A 19,078-nucleotide genomic window follows, 5' to 3' on the forward strand; every position below is an offset into this window, starting at 1 on the left:
AGTTTGGAGTCTCCTAAAGATCTGATGTCATCTTGATGACATAAATTTGTGTTTGTTTTATTTTATAAATTTATATGTAAGCTTAAATTTACTGACCCAGAGGCAGAATTGTCTCTGCCAATCCCTGCTGTACAGGAATCTGTGTGAAAGTGCACTATTAAGTCACTAAATTAACTGTGAGTTAAGTAGTTAGCGTACTTAACTCACATTTTAAGCCCCTTAAAAACGTAGAATCAGCAGAGCGGAGTAATTTAAAATTTTAATTTTAATTGGATGAATGTGGCCTACATGAAAAAGTGTGTGTGGGTTTTTTTTCATATAGTCTGACTGACTTACCCACACAATAAGACTTTCCTCTGTGAAAGTGTTGCAGTTGTAAAATCTCGTTTTCGAGTTGTAAATAAAGTTTTACAAAATAGGCGGAGGAGACGATGACGTTTTAATCCAGCGACTGCACCGCGCGCTGTTTGGAGAGTTGTATTTGGTGGTTCTTTCGTGTGAGCGCGCTTTTCAGGCAGGGTTGTAGTTATCACTGTTGAACAGTTCGGGGTACCACCGCAGGCATGTTTAGCCCCCGAACCGCCCCGGGCTCCGGCCGTAGGCAGCCGGTCAGGACCCCCGGGAGGAAGAGTGTCTCCGGTGCGGTCCCTGGCCTCCTGTTCTCCCCGCGCAGGACGCCGTTGTCGGCGAGGTGAGTGTTGTCGGATCAGATTTACTCAATCGGAAGGCTCCATATATATGGCAAAAAAAGACAATTTTACAGATTTATAGATGATGTTCTTTCGTGCTGAGTCGTCAGTGCAGTCTTGGGTTAACTGGACCCATCAGACTGTAGCTACAGCTGATTGTTCTGAGTTTGTGTCATCCCCAGATCAACACCTACCCGAGTGCAGAGCCATGCAGGGGCAGAAACTGTTAACTATGATGTGCAGACCTTTGGCTCATCCCTCCCCGTCAAAGTCATGGAGGCACTGACGATGGCTGACGGTAAGAGAAACATTGTCTTCTTTCTGAGAATGAAAGGTGTGCGTGTGTAATTTTATGAGCTTCAAACTAACATATTCATTTTCTATTTTCTTATATAGTTGCTCTCTCTTCTCTTTATGTTTCTGGTTGTGGGAGAGTTAGTAGTTTCCACTAAACATTTGTTTTTCATGTTCTTATTGGTTACTCTAGCTGATGATCAGATCTCAGTGAAGGTGTGTGAGAGCGGCTGGGCCTGGATGGTTTGTGGAGAGAGTCTGATCATCTGGAAGATCTGCCAAACTGCTGTAGCTAAGGTATGATCAGGGCAGACATTCTGCCCGAGTTTAAAATTCACTTTAAAACTACATTTAGACTAAAATTACAATCTAAAAATCATTAAAGAGTTATTTTAACATGTTCTTCAAAATAATGCAAGCGGCGTGAGGCCTTTTTTCCATCTGTAGGATCGACAAATAATTATTCACTGATCATTTATTTCATGTGTCTTAGTTTTGTTTAAAGAGACTGGGTACCGTAACATGTGGTAAATGTTTCAGCGATAGAAAGATGGACTTTTTTTTTCTCTCACAAAACCTGCTTTCTTATTCCGATATTAGATGGAGTAAACGATGAATCAAAACAGACTGAAAGTTCACAATGTGCTAAGCTGGCAGCTTTAAATTCACAAACTAAACTGTGTTTTCCTGCAGGTCTCAGTTTGTAAGGAGTTGCAACTGCCCAGCAGTGAGTACAACTACACTGCTGACCTTGTGGCTGTGACTTCCACTGCTCCCCTGGAGATGGCTGCTGTTCAGTCCATCTCTGTCTTGGCGGTGGCTGCAGAAGGAGCGGTTCGCTACTGGCCCAGCCTCTCCCAGGAGGGCAACTACACAGAGACCGATGTGGACCTGGGAGATCTGTGCAACTTTGTTGTTGCTGTCAGAGTAAGTAGGGTTCTTCAGTTGAAAATAGACGGTTTTGCTAACGAATTTGTTCCAAAAAAATCTCACCACTGACTCTGCCAAATCCAAAATACTCAAATATTTTTGAAAAGGGTCCCAAAGTACAACCACATCAAACAGTATCACTCCAGAAATCACTGAGGAGTAATGCTGCTGTCCACGTTTTATTCACTGCATACCTTGAGATATCTTGAAACATTTAAACACACGTAATAAAGCTGGCATTGCACTTTATTTTGTGTAGATTTGTAAGGAACAGGATTAAATCAACAACATGTAATTTGACCTCTTTGTTTCTCACTTCCTTCTCCTTTCTCAGGGTGGAAGCTTTGTCTTGTCCTCAGTAAAGAATCAGCTCTTGAGAGCAAGTGCAGATTCTTCTGGGAAACTGCAGTGCCGAGCTCTGCAGCAGGGTCAGGGCATGCTCTCTGGCATCGGACGTCGTGTCTCCAGCCTGTTTGGCATCCTCTCGACACCAGCCAATGACACGGTGAGTCCACTGCAGGGTTTGGGCTTTCATTTATTCTATCTGTACAACTCTTTTCTATCTTATGCATTTTTAATAATTAAGACTAGTCGGTGTACAGTGTTATTATTTTTCATCTATTGGTGATGACCTTTAAATACATCGAATAGTGTTGCTCTGAGCTTGACTCTTTCCCCATTTTTTACTGTCACTCATAGATAATCTGATTATAACCTGCTAATTACTTCCTCCATGTGTTATTTGTTTGTGTTTTATGTTAATCAAGTTTTTTAATCAATTTTAGCCACAGAGAGAAATGAGTGATTGCTTTTGATTCCGATTCACAAATTTCTTAACACCCTTTATGTTTTAAGTCTATCAGGCTGAATAGTGAGGGCAGTTCTTCTCCAGTGTCAGTTTAGTTATCTTCAGTGTTCAGAGTTCTGACTCTATTACTGCTGCAGCTCTGCAGTGTGCTGTGGGTGGGGGAAAGCAGCTCCCTGTACACACTCACTGATTCCAGTCTGAGTAAATGGGAGGTCGACGACAGCTCGGAGCACCAGATCCTCAACTGGGACGCGCGCAGAGTTCTGAACGAGAGCATCACAGACGCTATATGGGTCAGTATGAGCAAACATGTGACCTTATTTATTACAGATGAAGGGTTTTTTCCTGTTCTGCACTGTAGCAAAGAAAACTAAATAAATAAGATTCAAATGAAAATGATTTCCTTTCCTCCAGGGGTCAGAGAGCAACTATGAGGAGATGAAGGAGGGAGCAAATGTGGCATACCTGGACATGAAGCTCAGCCAGTGAGTGTGTGATTAAAAGCAGCTTGTCTTTGGATTCACAAAAACCTGAATCATTTTTGTTTCCTCCTTCTTCTTCTTTTTCACTAAAACATGCCGCATGTAGGATTGCATGTGCTAAAGCATGGTAAAGTGTTAGAGTGACCAACCGGCCTCTTGTTTTGCACTTGTTGACTTGTAAAAGTCTATATGACATTTTTTATTTCACGATTCATTAACCACACAGAGAAGCCATCGTTTGAATGTGTTAACGGTTTCTTGAAGCAAACAGTATTATTAAAGTTCTTCATGACTGGACCGAGTGTCCTCTTTTTTTGGAAACCAAAATATGGTCACTCTAGCGTTAGCATACTACGGCCAAACTGAGCTAGCCATCCTGTGTCGCTCTGCACTTCAAAGATCAATCTCAGAATTTAAAAAATGACATTCAATATATAAATATTAAATGAAAGATGGATTTTATCCATTCAGTCAATAAAAAGACTTGTTTTACACTTGACCTGATGAACACAAAAACAAAGAATTACCAGATTTAAAAAATAAAAAATTTAACGGATTTTTGTTTCCAAGGAAAATGAGAGCCACATATGAGGATATTCGTTTAAAATTTTGATAGAACAGTAGCAGTATAATGTCCTCGTAAGTGGACATCAGGCCCTTGTAGAGATATTTTGGTCTAAATAACCCAAGATGTGATGTCCACATATGTGGACGGCAGGTCCTTGGAGGTTAAGGGGCGGAGAGGAGGATGTTACTCTGTGTTGTTGGCGCATTTCAGGAGGACGCTGCTAATAAAGTTACACAATTACACAGTGAATTCGCGTTTATTATGTTATTTACAAAATGCCACCATTTTTGTCTTGGTCGTATGATTTTATTTTGTTGTATTTATCTGCGACACCTAAAAGCCGGTCCGTGACAACATTGTCTGACGTTAAACCGTCTGTGGTGTAAAAACGTTTGGGGACCACTGTCTTAGTCGACAGGTTATCTTGTGTTTATTTGTTGCCTCCATGTTCCTCTATTATTCGCTATTCCTCTTGAACTTACTGCACCCCTGGCTGAACCGAGCTACACTCTGTGTGCTTTCAGAGCCGGGTTGGTGGTTTTGGCTGCAGCCTGGCACCCGTCCGACACTCCCTGCCTGGCCTACTTCTGCCTGGTCACCCTGCAGGACAACGGAGCCACCATCTCTGACCAGTTCACCGTGGAGGTCACAAAGTACAGCTCTCCCTTCCAGGTCAGACCTGAAGCTGCTACTGCAGCAGTGGTGTTTTTGTGATTTGATGTATTAGAGGATCAGTCTGGTCTGCTCATCAAGAAGAGCCTGATAATTACAATCCTCGATTATAATTATTAAAACATTAACCACTTTGAAACGCAGAAAGAGTGGAACTGTCCAAACAAGTGACAGTGAAACTACAGGACATTGTAAAATAAAGTCCAGCATTTACAGTTCCTATTATAAGAGTGAAGATATTTATGCTTTTATTTTGAAAGTCTTTAGTTATTCTGTTATTTCCTCAGAACAAGGAGACGCTGCAGGCCACTCGGCTGGTGTTGCCTCGTTCCCCCGGCTCCACAGCCTTTCTGTACACTGAGGACGTAGTGTTCGCCTGCTCAACAGGAACCAACAGGGTCGCAGTTCCTGATGAGAAAATCAGCTTTAACTCACCAGGTGGGAAAGTTGGAGCGTTAGAGCAAGAACGCCTTCATTTTGTCACTATTACTGCATGTAATAGTGACAAAATTAATACTGTGGTCAGTGAATAGTTTGTTTTTCAATTAAGTTAAATGAAATTCCTGATTCTGTGGGATAAACTTCTTTTTTGTCGTTGGTCTGAAATTCAGTTACACAGAAGTATTGAATATGTTTCAAAAAATGAATTAAAATCTGTGACATCACTAACAAATTTCACCTGCATCTCATTGCCTCCCAAAAATCTATAACTGATCAAATTCACGTTGCTTGAATAAGTTAACTTTATCATATTTAACAGGTTTTTGTCCACTGTGTTGGTGTAAGAGGATTAAACTGTATGTTGCTTCGAAGACTCAGATATTCCTAAAAGATAAAATTGTTCGAGAATGTTTTGGTCAGGGATGAATTAAGAAAAAAATATAATAAAGTATTTGTAAAGGAATAAATAATTCACTCGACTTGTTCAATAGGCCAATAAATGCTTTCAGTTTAGATCAAATCCAGGTGAGTCTGTTTATGTTGGTGGCCTCTGTCTGTGCAGGTGATGGTGTACGTGGAGCAGGCTGCTGTGCCAACCTGCCGGTCTTTTTCTCGCAAAACAGCGGTCTGGTGGCGGTGGTGGCCAGAGAGAGTGCCTCCATCCTGCCAGAGACCATGGAGGACTCGCTGTGCTCCTCGCTGGCTGCAGCCCCGGAAGTAAGTTTCAAAGAGAGCCGTCTGAGCGATGAGACTAAGAACTTTCTTTTTATGCCAGTTTGCGAGACTTCGATCTTTCTCATGACTTCTGCGTCTCATAATTATTGACACAAGAAATCCTGAGAAGGAAAATTAGAACTAAACTAACATGTGATTATCGTGATTGTGGGTGTTGCAGTCATGCATTTCTAATGTTGAATTTGCATCAAAGGTGTCGGCCATGGAGACGCCAACCCGAGCCGAGCCTGTAGCTCAGGAGGACAAAACCAAACTCCTGAAGGCGGCCTTCCTGCAGTTCTGTCGGTACGTCTTAAATACAGCTCACATCTCCTTTGAAAAATATTTTAAAGAATAAAAATAATAAAGTGCCTTCATAATATTAGAAAAAAACAAGCTGTGGAAGAGAGCCAGAGATTAATAATAACAAATAATTAAATGCAGAGAGGTGTATAAACAGAATCCCCCAGCAGCCTGGACCTATTGCAGCACAACTAAGGAAAGATTAGAGGTCACCTGATTCAACCCAAACTATATGCTTTATCAAAAAGGGCGTTTTTAGGCCAAATCTTAAAGGTAGAAACAGTGTTTGTCTGCCAAATCCAAACTGACAGGTGGTTCCACAGCGTAGGAGTCTAAAGGCTGAAGGCTCTGTCTCCTACTCTACTTTTAAATACTCTAGAAACAACAAGGAAGCACGCAGACCAAGAGCAAAGATTTTTATTGGTGTGATACGGTACTAAGATAACTAAGATTAAGATGAGATGAGGCCTGATCATTCAAAGCCTGCACATGAGGAGCAGGATTTTAAATAAATATACTCTGTCAGGACTCTTGCTGAGTACAATAAGCTCTTTTCTGAATTTAGAAGCAGAAAATTAGGTATTGAGGTAAGTAATTGGTGTGTGTTATCTGACTTCATGGATAAATGAAGTTGGGCATCATCTGCATAGCTTTTCTACGCTCCTGGAGTCCTCAAAGCGCTCTATACAACACGCCACATTCACCCATTCACAAGCAGCTTTGTCAGTGCTTTAACTAACATACACTCCAACATCAGAGTGAGCAGGAAAGTGCAGGAGGGAGAGGCGAAGAGGCCATGCTGCTAGCAGGTCGGCTGCGAGTTCATTTAAGCTTGCGAATGCCTAAAACAGTGAGTGAATACTGAAAAAATATCAGCGTGTGAATCAACAGAGAGTGCGCTTTAGATAAAACGTGACGATTCCACCGTGGCATACAACGACACAGATAAACTCCACATAATCACCACTGTGTGCTGGAACAGGAAGAGCCAAGTTCACTTAGATATTCTGGATCAGGTAAATACACAAGTGACTAAATCGCTCTACTTTTTGAGAATATTGTTTTTGTGAATCTCTGGCCAACATGTTTGTTCATTTTTGTTGTTTATCAAGTAAAAACATCAAAGCTGCGTTTCTCTGCATCATGTTGTGTTGAGTGACTTGGCTGTTGTAAGCTTCTGATGAATGTTGAAGTCTTATATTGAAGCTCAGGGTCTTTCATATGGGCAGAAGGAGTCATCATTCACACTTTCTAGCCATAATGACCGGTCATCTGTAAGTGAGTAAGAGAAAAACAACACATTTGCTTTTCTTTATAGTTTGTTTCTGTGTGTGTATAACCTGTCTGTCTGTTGCTATTTGCTGGCTGTTTGGGGGCAGGAGCTGTGTTTCCAGACTCTGTGATGGGATTGTCTGTGCTTCCTCATTTCTCTCTGAGCCCTTAAAAAGCACTGAGAGGACAAGTCTATATTCCTGTAACGTTCCAAACTCTTCTTCTCTCCTCTGTCAGTAACGACCTGGTCGGGGCTCAGACAGTCATAGATGAGCTGTTCCCAGCTGACGGCGATGGGGAGGAGGGAGCTGAGCTGGACACCATGGTGACTCAAATCAACCTTGATTTGGTGGACGATTACCCGGCCTCTGACCCTCGCTGGGCCGAGTCTGTCCCCGATGGTGAGCTGAGACGAGAGGAAACAAAACACAAAAAGTTATTAACCAACCAATGAAAAGCTGTATTGTATGAAACTAGTGCTTGTAAGGTTTCGTCCTCTCTGCAGTCACTGTACAGTTCTCACGTAGCTGATCCGACTTTGCATTTAATGTGTGTGTTGGAAAAAGACTTGAACTGTTTTGTTTTTTTCTTCTCTCTCTGGGATTTGAAGAGAGCGCTGGCTTTCCTCTCACTTCCCTCATCATCCTTCACCAACTGGAGGATAAGATGAAGGCCCATGGCTGCTTCATGGAGTTTTTGCTGCAGGTAAAGAAACCTGCACTTTTGCATGTGTGCACACACTCAGAGTTCACTTTATAAGGCACACTTTAAGCTTGTTGGTGGAAAATTATTAAATTAAACTAGATTAAGATCAGCTTGTACATTAGATTGCAAAGGTACTTTTACTAACATACAAACAGGGCTGAAAATAAAAATGTGATACAAATCAAAACTCAAAGGCTGAATTTAGAAATGCATCAGTCCAGTTGCCTCTCAAAAGCCGCCATCATCCTCTGTTGCCAGGTTGGACTGCTGGACCGACTCACTCAGGTGACTGTACGTTCATCTCCCATGGCAACACGCCTGCTGCTGTGTGAACATGCGGAGAAGTTGCAAGCAGCCATGGTGCTGAAAAATCACCACACCAAACACTCTGAACTAGTGAACCGGGCCATCAGCACGGCGCTGCAGAGGAACAACACCGCCGTGCCGCAAAGCCTCACCGCTGCTGACGTCTTCTTCAGAGAGGTTTGAGTCTCTGGCAGCGAGAAGGTATCACAGTTTGTTTGTGTAATAGATGGTCATTGGACTGTTGTTGTGCTCTCACAGGTCTCTCAGATCTCCTTGGTGTTCGACTGTCTGCTGGAGGAGGAGGAGCGGAGTCTGAAGGAGAGTCCAGTGGACTCGGTGCAGTGGGCCGAAGTGGTCCTCACAGTCAACAACATCGTCAAGGTAAATGTATTGTGCTGTTTTCTTTTTTATTTACTGCGGTCACGTTAAAACTTAGGCTTCATTTTTAAGTGTATGGGTAGTCTTCCAAATGTAGAGTGTGTGTGTGTGTGTGTGTGTGTGTGTGTGTGTGTGTGTGTGTGTGTGTGTGTGTGTGTGTAGGACATGCTTCAAGCTGCTGGTCAGTACAGAGACATGAAGGCCTCCATGTACAGAGCGTCTGAAGATGCTGCTGCAGAGCCTGAGTACATCCCGTGGACAGGTGACAACATGAACCTTCTTAGAGTCACTTGGTGTCAAATGTACTTTGATGGGCACTCCAGTCACATGCAGAAGCAGACTGAGCACAGAACCGTGGCTCTCACAGGCCTGAATGTGCGCTTAAGGTCATTTATAATTTTAAACTTGTTTGATCTGCTGCTCAAACAACCACCAGCATAAATTTTGTATTTTATTATTTATTTGTTTTTGTATTTTTGTAAGTTTTACAGCTTTTCTTACTAAACAGTTAAATGACAGAAAAGCACAGAGGGAGTTTCACTGGTCCGACCCACTTAAGATCAAAGTGGATGTAATCTGACACCATGCTTTAGTCTAATGTCATCGAAATACTGCAAAACCTGCCATACAAACTCATGGCAGTAAATTTGGGCACTAATACCACAAAGTTTACAGAGTGGGTATGGACAGGAAAGCTCAGTTCTGAAAGTTTTCTGTTGGGAAATAAAACTTTGCTGTTTAAATTTACCAGCTACAAACTAAGAAAAAAATAAGAGCCGAATATGATAAATGTCCTTATGTATTCACAGTGAAATGTAATTATTCTACATATGACCCTATTAGTGTATGTTGTTGTTCAGTGTTTGTAACTAAATCACTTTAGCACTTCATCCAAATATGCATTCATCGGGACTTAAAATCCCCTCTTAAACTGAAGAAGTTTGGTATCTTTCTATTTCAGTGCTGTAAGAAACTGAATGTTTGAATGGCTCCGTGTCTGCACTGTGTGTTGGAGCAGAACTGATTATTAACCCTGTTTTCTTTCCACCTGACCTTGCTTATGCAGCATCAGGTGGCGTTGGCGGCGTTCGAACAGTCCTCTCGCGCCAGCACGAGATCATACTGCGCACAGTGTACCCACATGCTGACTCAGAGCTGCGCAATGCCCTTTGTGAGCAGCTGGTGGCGCTGTTGGATATCTACTTGGGCAGTTTTGTGGCCCAGCTAAACTCCCTGCAGCAGCAGAGGACCCAACAGGAGCGCTACAACAGCTTGGAGATGGAGTACAGCCAGCGGCGCTCCGAGCTGCTCGCACCGCTCTGTAAGTGGAGGATTAAAATGTGATGGCTGTGAATGATCGAGTCTTATAGATTCACCGAGTAAGATTTAAATCTTTAACATTAAAGGGGATTGTTGTGACATTTAGAAATTTAGATTTTTTTGTTAAGTTTTGTTAGATGAGTAAAAATGCTGTAATAAAGTATTCCTTTGGTAATTCCTCTTTTGTATGAAGAAATAAATTTTCTGTATTACAGGAAAAAAGCTTTGAGTGCTCACACTGAGTAGAAAGCTGGTATATTATTAGCTGTCCAATTACAGGTTGTTGCAGTAAACAAACTATCCATCACTTGAACGTGACCATGTCATCACGCAAAGCTCACACACAGGCATGTTGTAATCAGACACGTGGACACTGCAAACTGAAGTGTAACGTCCATGTCTCAATGTTTATGCTTCTTCTGTAGGTTTTTCCTTTCTGTTTATTTATTTTTATGTTTTTGCGTTGCAGTGGAGCTCGGTCAGTACCAGTGGGTGGCAGCGTTGGCTGAGAAGTACTGTGACTTTGACATCCTGGTTCAGATGTGTGAGCAGACAGACAACCAGAGCCGCCTGCAGCACTACATGGCCAAGTTTGCAGATCAGGTACACAAAAACTCAAAGATTCCTCAGCTGCTCTGCACGAGTTTCCCTACATGTTATTTACCTTTTTTATTTAGGATGTAAGGACACAGTGTTTTACGTTGTACAGGATTGTAAAGGCACTTTGAGGCCATTTTACATTTTAACCCAATAAAAACTAGGCTCCTCTGACATCTGGGCATCCAAAAAGCTAACCCTGACTCTCAAGGTCCAACTGTCCGACTCCAACATGAAGTCAGTACTGCTGTACAGGGCTGAAACCTGGAGCACGAACAAAACCTCAAACAGAAAAACCCAGACATTCCTAAACAGCTGTCTGAGAAGGATTCTCCACATTCACTGGCCAGACACCATCAGTAACATCAACCTATGGGAAAGAACCTGTCAACTCCCAGTAGACGAAGAAAAGATGGTGCTGGGTAGGGTACATGCTACGCAAACCACCAACCAACATCACCAGGCAGGTTCAGGTGGAACCCTCAAGGCAAGCGAAGGAGGCGCCGCCCAACAAGCACCCGGCGACGACACCTCGAGGCAGAAGTGACAAAGACGGGCAGAATGGCTCAGGACGGTATTTAGCCCGGCCCCTACCCTGGGAGGGGTGACGGGCAGCAGTAGTAGTTGACTGTATCTTTTATTTAGGCTTAAAAATATGCAGCCATCTGCTAGTTTGTTTGTTTTTAAGTTGATTTCATTGACTATGAATGTAGCCTGGTTGTTGGCACCAGACCTGTCACACAATCCTCTCCAGAGAATGCTCCAAAAAAGAGAAAAATCCCTAACAAAGGATGTATAACCAGGACTATGTTTAATTTTATGTTTCTTTTTTCTATATTGGAGAACTAGTGGCTCCTTTAGTGTGTTGTGACGTACTGACAAGGGCTACAGTCCTAGTGTAGCAAAGGACCAGATACACACAGGCTTGTCAGGCTTAGGAAATGCTTTTATTTTGCTTATTCTTTTCAGTTCAGCGCAGGTGACTCCAGCAGCTCCTTCTCCAGCTCCACACACACTCCTCTCCCGTCTGTCTCCGCTGTCGCTACATATAAAAGGGGAGAGAGTCATGTCTCTCGAGGTGTCTCCTCTGCCACCTCAGCGCCCTGACAGCTCACTGTACCGCCCCTCCACTGCAGCGGGCCAGAGACCACGCCCCTGCCACACATATGACGATTGACTAAATTGGCATGTTACCAAATTCTGTCTGGTTATCATGAACTGCAAATTTAAGAAATGTTCTTAACATCATCCCAAAAGAATAATAACAGTCTCTCGGGCTTTCTTTTAACCTGGATAACTTTGGGTACATTTACAGATACATCACCTTTCATCAGCACTTAAAGAAAGGTGACGCACATACCTGGAAGGAGCAGGTGTCTGCACAAATACCGGATTCTATCGAGAACTCAGACCAGAGTATATCAGCAAACACTTTAACGTTCTCTTTGTACCTTTACTTTTGCAGAACTTTTCCGACTTCCTGTTTCGTTGGTACATGGAGAAAGGCAAGAGAGGGAAGCTGCTGTCCCAGCCGGCCGCTCAGCACCAGCAACTCGCCAGCTTCCTGCAGGCTCATCAGCATCTCAGCTGGCTGCATCACATCCACATCCACGACTACCAAAGTGTATGTTTAAAAATAAAAACGCACACACACATTTACAATTCTGCTTCACAAAACCAGCACAATACAATTTTCTATGAATTTTTAATATCCCAACTAAATCCTAATCTGAACCCAAACGTTTTTTGGAGGGGGGGGGTTAGCCATTTCAAACCTATCAGGACCAGTCAAAATCTGGCCAACATTGTAGCAACATGATTTTCTCAGTCTAACTCTCACACATTAATAAACACGTCCGCCTTGCTCTATTCAAGCTCATGTAACCACACGGCTTCCTAGTGTCCTTACCTCCTTTCCTCTTTCCTTCCTGTTTTTTTTTTTTTTTGTACTTTTAACCTTTTCATATTTTTTCTTCTGCTGTTTGTTCATTGCTTGTGCACTTCAGCCTTTTCACTACCTCTGGAAATAGCATTTTTCAAAAATACTGCAGTTTTACAACAAACAAAAATATAGGGTCATTTTTTCCTTCCTTCCTTCCTTCCTTCCTTCCTTCCTTCCTTCCTTCCTTCCTTCCTTCCTTCCTTTCCTAACCGTCCTGCTGTCTTTCCTGTTAAACACACAGTGTGTAGCTGTTACAGTGTGATCTACGATGGAAACACAAATTCAGTTTCCTTCCGTTTTCATTTGAATCTGTTGCTCATAGAAGACAAAGCACAGAAGAAAACATCCTGTAACATATCTGTTACACACTCACACTTTCTAAAGTTTCCTTCCTGTTTGCAGTTAACAAACACAAAGTGAAACCACGGGCACGCATATATCTAAACTGAAGAAGATTTCCTCTTTTGGCCTCACTTGTCAGTAGAAATCCACTTTGACAAAGACGCGTTCGAGGCTGTAAACTTCACTGTGTTATCCTGGTTGATACTGTTTTGGTTCCTCTTTTCCATTTTAACTGTGATAATGAATGTGCCTGGTAAGGTATTTAGCAGACAGGGATCTGTTATTCTCATTTCAACTCAGTTTTATTATTGAATTCTTTTAGAACAGCTTTTCATGGTTCACAGTTCTGAACAGTTCTTATGTATCTCATGCTGGGCCTTCATGCAGCTTCTCCGTTCATCCTCTGACTGAGATGAGCAGTTTTAGCTCCTCCCTTTTTTTAGTCAACAAAGTATTGATCACGTCACCCAATTGTTTAAGTAAATATAATTCTAAAGGTGCTGGTGACGTGAAATTCTCACCACATGTCAGTAACAGCCCACGCAAAGAAATCAATGCATAGATGTCCATAAATTATGTTTAATAATGAAAAGTGACATTACTCTGTTTATTTGAATCAAGCTGTATCAAAGTCTTAGTTACACAGATATATTTTTGGTGTGACGATGTCGTGGCTAACGTGGTATTTCACGTCTGCAGGCCCACAGAACTCTCTACAGCCAAGCCAACATGGAAACACGTTACTTTGTGAAAAAGAAGACACTGCTGGCTCTCAGTAAGCTGACTGCACTAGCGTCTGACCTGCCAGAGGACCAGCTCTCCAAACAAATTGATGGTAAAAAAGCGCACACATTGCTGTATGCATGCAGACCTCCCTGCACCCCATAAACGTCGTTATCCGTGGAATTTTACTGGATCGAACCAGCATTTAGATCATTTTATTGACACAGATTCTTAGATTGTCAGTGAATAAAAGTTACTTGTAATCTCATTAGCTGCTACAACAGTGCTTGCCTTGATCTCATAGTAATTCAGAGAAAAGTTCAGAGTGTAAACTCATTCATCTTTTCCTTAGTAATGAAAGTCTTTAAGGGCATGATAAAATCGCCATATAAAGGTACATGTATTTGTGGAATGGCAGGTGCTTTGTAATATGTCTTGTAAGTAGACTTGACACTGTCATTCATCTGCCAATCAGACATTGTGGAGCAGGAGCGCTTCCTGCTGCATCAGGAGACTCTGCCTCGACAGCTGCTGGAGGAGAAGCAGCAGAACCCCGACACCATGCCTCTGCTCAGTGCTCACAACCTCATACAGGTGAAAACACGAGCTGCTTGTTTGTGGATAATTTTCCCGAGTGAACGAAAACTGCTTGTTAACTTAGGTACAATATTTAAACAAGATCATTTCAGTTGCTTAAATGTTTTTTATGATAACTGTATTGGTGTCTGCGGTTCCAAATAAAGAACCTGTTATTGGATGGATTAGTGAAAGTAGATAAAAGTAGTATAGAAGGACCTCGCCTTAAGACAAAGTGATAATCATAGGTATGCAGAAAAGATCAGATCACATTTAGAGAGGGTCAGAAGAAAATGATTCAAACACTGAGACTGAACAGCTTCGGTGCATTTCCTTTTTAACTCTCGTCCTCTCCAGCTGTACATCTGTGACGACAACAGGCGAGCCAACGAGTACGATTTCAAAAAGGCTCTGGATCTGCTGGAGTACATCGATGAGGTAGCCGCTAGCGTTTGTTTACAGCACTGGTGCGTTTGAGGCTCAGGTAGTCGGTCTCTCAACTTTAGCAACTTTAGCGGTTTTCTTGCTTTTCTGTTGTAGGACGATGCTGTGGACATCGACGCACTCAAATGTGAGATTTTCGGCAAAGCACTTAGGAGAGACGAGTAAGATCCGTCATGGTTTTTTGTATACATTCAACTGGGACTTTGCTTAAATTAAAACTTTTTCGCCTGGTATTTCTCTAATAACATGCAAATAGTTTTCTAGTAGTGAGTAACCTATGATTAGCTGAATATACGTTGTTTTGTTTTTTAGAGCCTTTCAGCCAGTTTCAGGTCACTGTTTAGCTTTAAAGCCACAAATCGAGTGTTTGGATTCATTCTCAGTTTTCTAGTTTTCAGCAATAAGACCGTGTGCACATAAAGAGCCAGACATTTCCCCCTGAAGCTGGTAGAGGCCAAAAACAGAGCAAAAAAGTAATTAATATTGGACTCTGCCAGATGATCAGAAACACGACTCTAAATGATAAAAAGCTATTCTGTTATTTCACAACTGAAAATATTGTTTACAGCTTGATTCCTCCACCGCCTGCTGTTAGAAACACGATGTTCATGTGAAATACCATTAGTAGTTTGTATTTTTTGATTATTCTACTATCTTTTGAATTATATACCAGCTGTAAAGGATATAAGTGTTTTATTGATATGCCAGGAAAGATGGAGTGTCAGTGATTACAGTTAGTTTGGATCAGTAAAGGAATCTGAAAAAAAACAGAAGTCAGTACTTCTGTGTGTGTTGGATTTGTAATGGTTGATTTAAATGCTGTGGGTATCTTTATTGTTTTGTTTTTTTTTGTTTGTTTGTTTGTTTTTCCACCTCCAGCTGGTCTTCTGCAGATGGGAACGACGACCCTCTGGAAGCAACAAAAGACAGCATCTTTGTCAAGATCCTCCTCAAACTCATTCAGGAAGGTGAGAAACATTGATGAAGGCTTGGTGGATTAAAGAAATATGGGGAGGGGGTTCAAGCGTATTGATGGGAAAAATGGGTTTAAATCACACGCAAGTTATCCCTATTATGTCATGAAAGCCCCTTGTTCAACTTAAATAGCTGCGTAGGCTAGTTCCATATAGAACTAGTTTATCAAAAACTGTGCACAATACAACTGAACACTTCTGTACATGTGATTGTCAAAGTTAGCAAACATTTGGTTCTGGCTGGAGGGAGTCGGGCTCAGCCAGTAATCCCAGCCGGCTTAGTTTTTACTCTTCTACACGTTCTGTTTACGGCTCTTCTAAACAGTGGACCACTCAAGCCCTCCCTTTGTTTTTGAGTATATTATGAACAGTCATGAGCTGAAGGAATTCAGTTTTCTTTATCTGTATGGTCATCAAATCATATGTATCCTTATATGAAAAATACACTTGTAATTACTAAACAGATGAACTCTTTCTTCTGTATTTTCCAGGCGTCTCTCTGCAGACCTATCTGCCCGACATCAAAGACCTCCTGGAGCTGGATGAGCTCAGCAGTTTGAAATCAAAGCCATATTTTGAATTTGTCCTTCGAGCTAATTATGAACATTACCTTCAAGCCCAGATGTAACAACCACCAAACCCACCAGTGAAACATTGTGCGATTCAGCTTTTCTTTGCATTCTACTCACTTTTCTTTAAATTGTGCTCTTTTCTAAATAAATGTGTTGATTTTGTGTACTTTTCAGTATGGTTTCACTCTCCTAGTATTCTTCAAAGACGCACAGCTGTCACACATTTCACTGGCTTCTGTACATATTTGGAAAAAGAAGTGCTGCTGTAAAGAAAATAGTTGTTTGTTAACAGGAGAGACAAGAAATCCATATCGTGAAGCAAGACATGATTTCAGTTCTTTGCATCAAAGTTGTTTTGTATGACGGCTTTATTAACATTCACCACGTTTAGAACACATTTGTCTTATGACAATGAATCAAATTTGCTCTAATGTGTGTGTTTTGATTCTTAGTGGATACATACAAAAGACACGTTTGCATGCTGTAAGTTTGCACCTCCTTTTTCTAAGGAAGCCGTCATTTATAAGGACACTCGTGCAGAGTACAGAGAGATCCTCCTGACTGCAGCCATGTTTAGTGTGACATACCAAGTAAGATCAGGGTAGGACAACCTACCACAAACAACTAAAATAATCTTCCAAGTAAGAAAACAATATGACAACAGTTCCACAAAAGTAAAGCTTTCACTTCCTGCCTCTTTTTGTTTGTTTTTTTACTTAAAAAGTGGCACAGACCTGAGCCTCTGAGATACTGGCTCGACAAGCTGCCCTGTACTCATCAGGGCTTCCTCCTGTTGGGCGACAAAGAGCAGATGTTTGTTATAAATAGATCTGAGCTCCTCTAGCTGGTTGACTGCCACGCTGACAGAGATCCTCCGCAGTGATCCACTTTCACGGCTACACAGGCTACAGGCAGCTTTCAGGATCCAGCGCTGCTAAATATAGTCACAGTAGATTAGATTGGCACTAGAGCTGTACATAACTGTCAATTTAGTTTGTATGACTCTAATCTTTCCTATGTTATAGGTAATTTACTTTTTATATTTTCAAATGGAGAATGATAATCCCAGAATAATTTACAAATGACTTCATTTTATTATGGATTTCAAATGGTTGATAAAAGAAAAATGTATTTATTATTGTAAGAGAAGAAAACAGGCACTATATGTTTAAGGCTTAAAAAAGGAAGATGGTAAATTCAATTCAGTTTTATTTATACAGCGCCAAATCACAACAACAGTCACCTCCAGGTGCTTCATACTGTAAGGTGCACCCTACATACAATCATATGACTCCCTATGAGCAAGTATTTTGGCGACAGTGGGAAGGAAGAAACCTCCAGAAAGAGAAATGGGGAAAAATAGTACAACAAAACTGAAAGAACAATGTAGTTACATTGTATTCTACTTTCAACTGCTGTAGATACTGGTTCCATTGGACATTTGCATATTTGAATATAAAGGGTTCAAACTGTATGTAGTATGAAACAGGGTGAACTATTCCCTCGCCACCAGCTGCTGTCTTGCACACATGCTGATGCGTCATTAACAATAATCTGTTCACCTTAATGATGCCTTTTCTACATTGTTCCCCTACATACATGTAAAAACTGAAGGATGTGCCCTAAATATGTTTTGGACTTTGCTTTTAAGGGTCAATGTTTGTCCCATCACTGGACACTATCAGCCTTAATGTTTTTAAATAATCAGTGTTATGTCATATAACATTCAATCTGACTGCTGTTTTCAAGAAATGTACGTCTATGGAATAATTTCTCCTGAGATTTCAGCTCCCAGCTTTAAGTGTTTGTACTTCAGCTCCTTTCATTTTTTCAGATGACTTCCTTCTATGCATGTTATTTACCTGCTGTTTCTGATTTGATGTACCAACTTAAACATTTCAGTTGCAACTGTTCGCTTCAGCTGCTTTCAAGCCATTTGGTGCATCTTTGTGTCCTTGTTTTTAATGTCAGTCATTACTGTAATAGCAGTAGTATTTGAAAATAAAGACATTTACAATATGCTTCATCAAAATTACTTTATTTTTTATGATTACTATATATTCTTATTTATCCCCTACAGTATGGGGTCAGCACTCATATTCTCATTTAATCGCTAATGTGATTCCCTTAATTTCAGTAAACAACTAAAGTAACACTTCGAATGATTTTAAAGGACTTTTCCACAAATCCAAGCAGTTTTTTGGAGATTATGTATCTGAATTTCAGGAGCGGGACCACGCCTCCAAACACGCTCCTTCCAGTTATCATCTATACAGGTTCCCCCCAGTTCTGCAACTGTTCATTCTCGTTTACGTGCCCCACCCTCCCTCCCTCCTTGTTCTCAATTCTTTAACGTCTTCACTTCTATTTAGTGCACGGGGATCTGCCCGGCCCGGGAGCCGTCGCCAGTCCACTTCGAGGCCTTCCCCGAACCGCAGCTCAATTCATGTCCAAGCATCCCCTTTACCTACTAAAATGCTGTCAAACCTAAAATGAGGACGTGGGCCCAGCTAGTGAAATGAATTTTTTGGTCTTTAGGTGTTCTACTTTCTGGTCTTATTAACTTGTTCAGTTTATCATCGGGCTCTTTTTAAGAAGTAGAAAGCAGGCAGTTGCTATCAGCTCTGTGGTTTTATTAACCATATTATATTTATTAAAGGCAAAACCATCGCTCCATATTTTGATAGCATCTCCTATAGAGGAGTGAAGGTTTCTCATAAAGTGTCAAGAGGCTGGTTTTGGTCAACTGGTTTTGACCTTTTGCCTGCTGCTGAGGCAAGTCAGAAAATAACTTTCTCAAAGACAGAACAATATTAACCGTATTAAAGAGAGGCATGTCTGTCATGCATTTTAACACCAAATGTTTGAGTGACGTCGTCTTCACATTTGGACTCATGATTACAGTCTTGTGTCAAGTCATCGTCGATTTAAAAACTGGCCTCACTCCCATGAATCTTGACACCTCAGCGGAGCTCACTTAACAGTTGGATAAACACAGCCGGGACTATTGGCTCAGTTTTTGTCCC

The 19,078-nt window shown here is 41.5% G+C and overlaps 1 protein-coding gene across 1 annotated transcript; it reads left to right on the top strand.

Moving 5' to 3' along the window:
• The first annotated feature begins 415 nt into the window (after positions 1 to 415).
• On the top strand, positions 416 to 18,049 carry nup133 (nucleoporin 133). Its single transcript, XM_005944019.3, has 25 exons — positions 416 to 691; positions 872 to 987; positions 1,177 to 1,280; positions 1,677 to 1,910; positions 2,248 to 2,418; positions 2,859 to 3,014; positions 3,136 to 3,206; positions 4,296 to 4,443; positions 4,731 to 4,881; positions 5,447 to 5,601; positions 5,813 to 5,904; positions 7,411 to 7,574; positions 7,784 to 7,878; positions 8,137 to 8,361; positions 8,443 to 8,565; positions 8,725 to 8,824; positions 9,629 to 9,883; positions 10,352 to 10,485; positions 11,945 to 12,103; positions 13,463 to 13,598; positions 13,962 to 14,080; positions 14,420 to 14,500; positions 14,603 to 14,667; positions 15,386 to 15,474; positions 15,972 to 18,049. The coding sequence occupies exons 1-25, from the start codon at positions 564 to 566 to the stop codon at positions 16,106 to 16,108; spliced, it is 3,408 nt and encodes a 1,135-aa protein (XP_005944081.1). The 5' UTR covers positions 416 to 563; the 3' UTR covers positions 16,109 to 18,049.
• The last annotated feature ends 1,029 nt before the right edge of the window (positions 18,050 to 19,078 follow it).

This window comes from Haplochromis burtoni, unplaced genomic scaffold, assembly GCF_018398535.1.
Source record: "Haplochromis burtoni strain Fernald_Lab_line unplaced genomic scaffold, NCSU_Asbu1 Contig_389, whole genome shotgun sequence".
Classification (NCBI taxonomy): domain Eukaryota; kingdom Metazoa; phylum Chordata; class Actinopteri; order Cichliformes; family Cichlidae; genus Haplochromis; species Haplochromis burtoni.

Coding starts and splice junctions, on each gene's coding strand:
- nup133 (XM_005944019.3), top strand. CDS start 564: ATGTTTAGCCCCCGAACCGCCCCGGGCTCCGGCCGTAGGCAGCCGGTC. Junction 5,905..7,410: donor GCCTTCCTGCAGTTCTGTCG/GTACGTCTTAAA, acceptor CTCCTCTGTCAG/TAACGACCTGGTCGGGGCTC. Junction 14,081..14,419: donor GTGCTCACAACCTCATACAG/GTGAAAACACGA, acceptor CGTCCTCTCCAG/CTGTACATCTGTGACGACAA.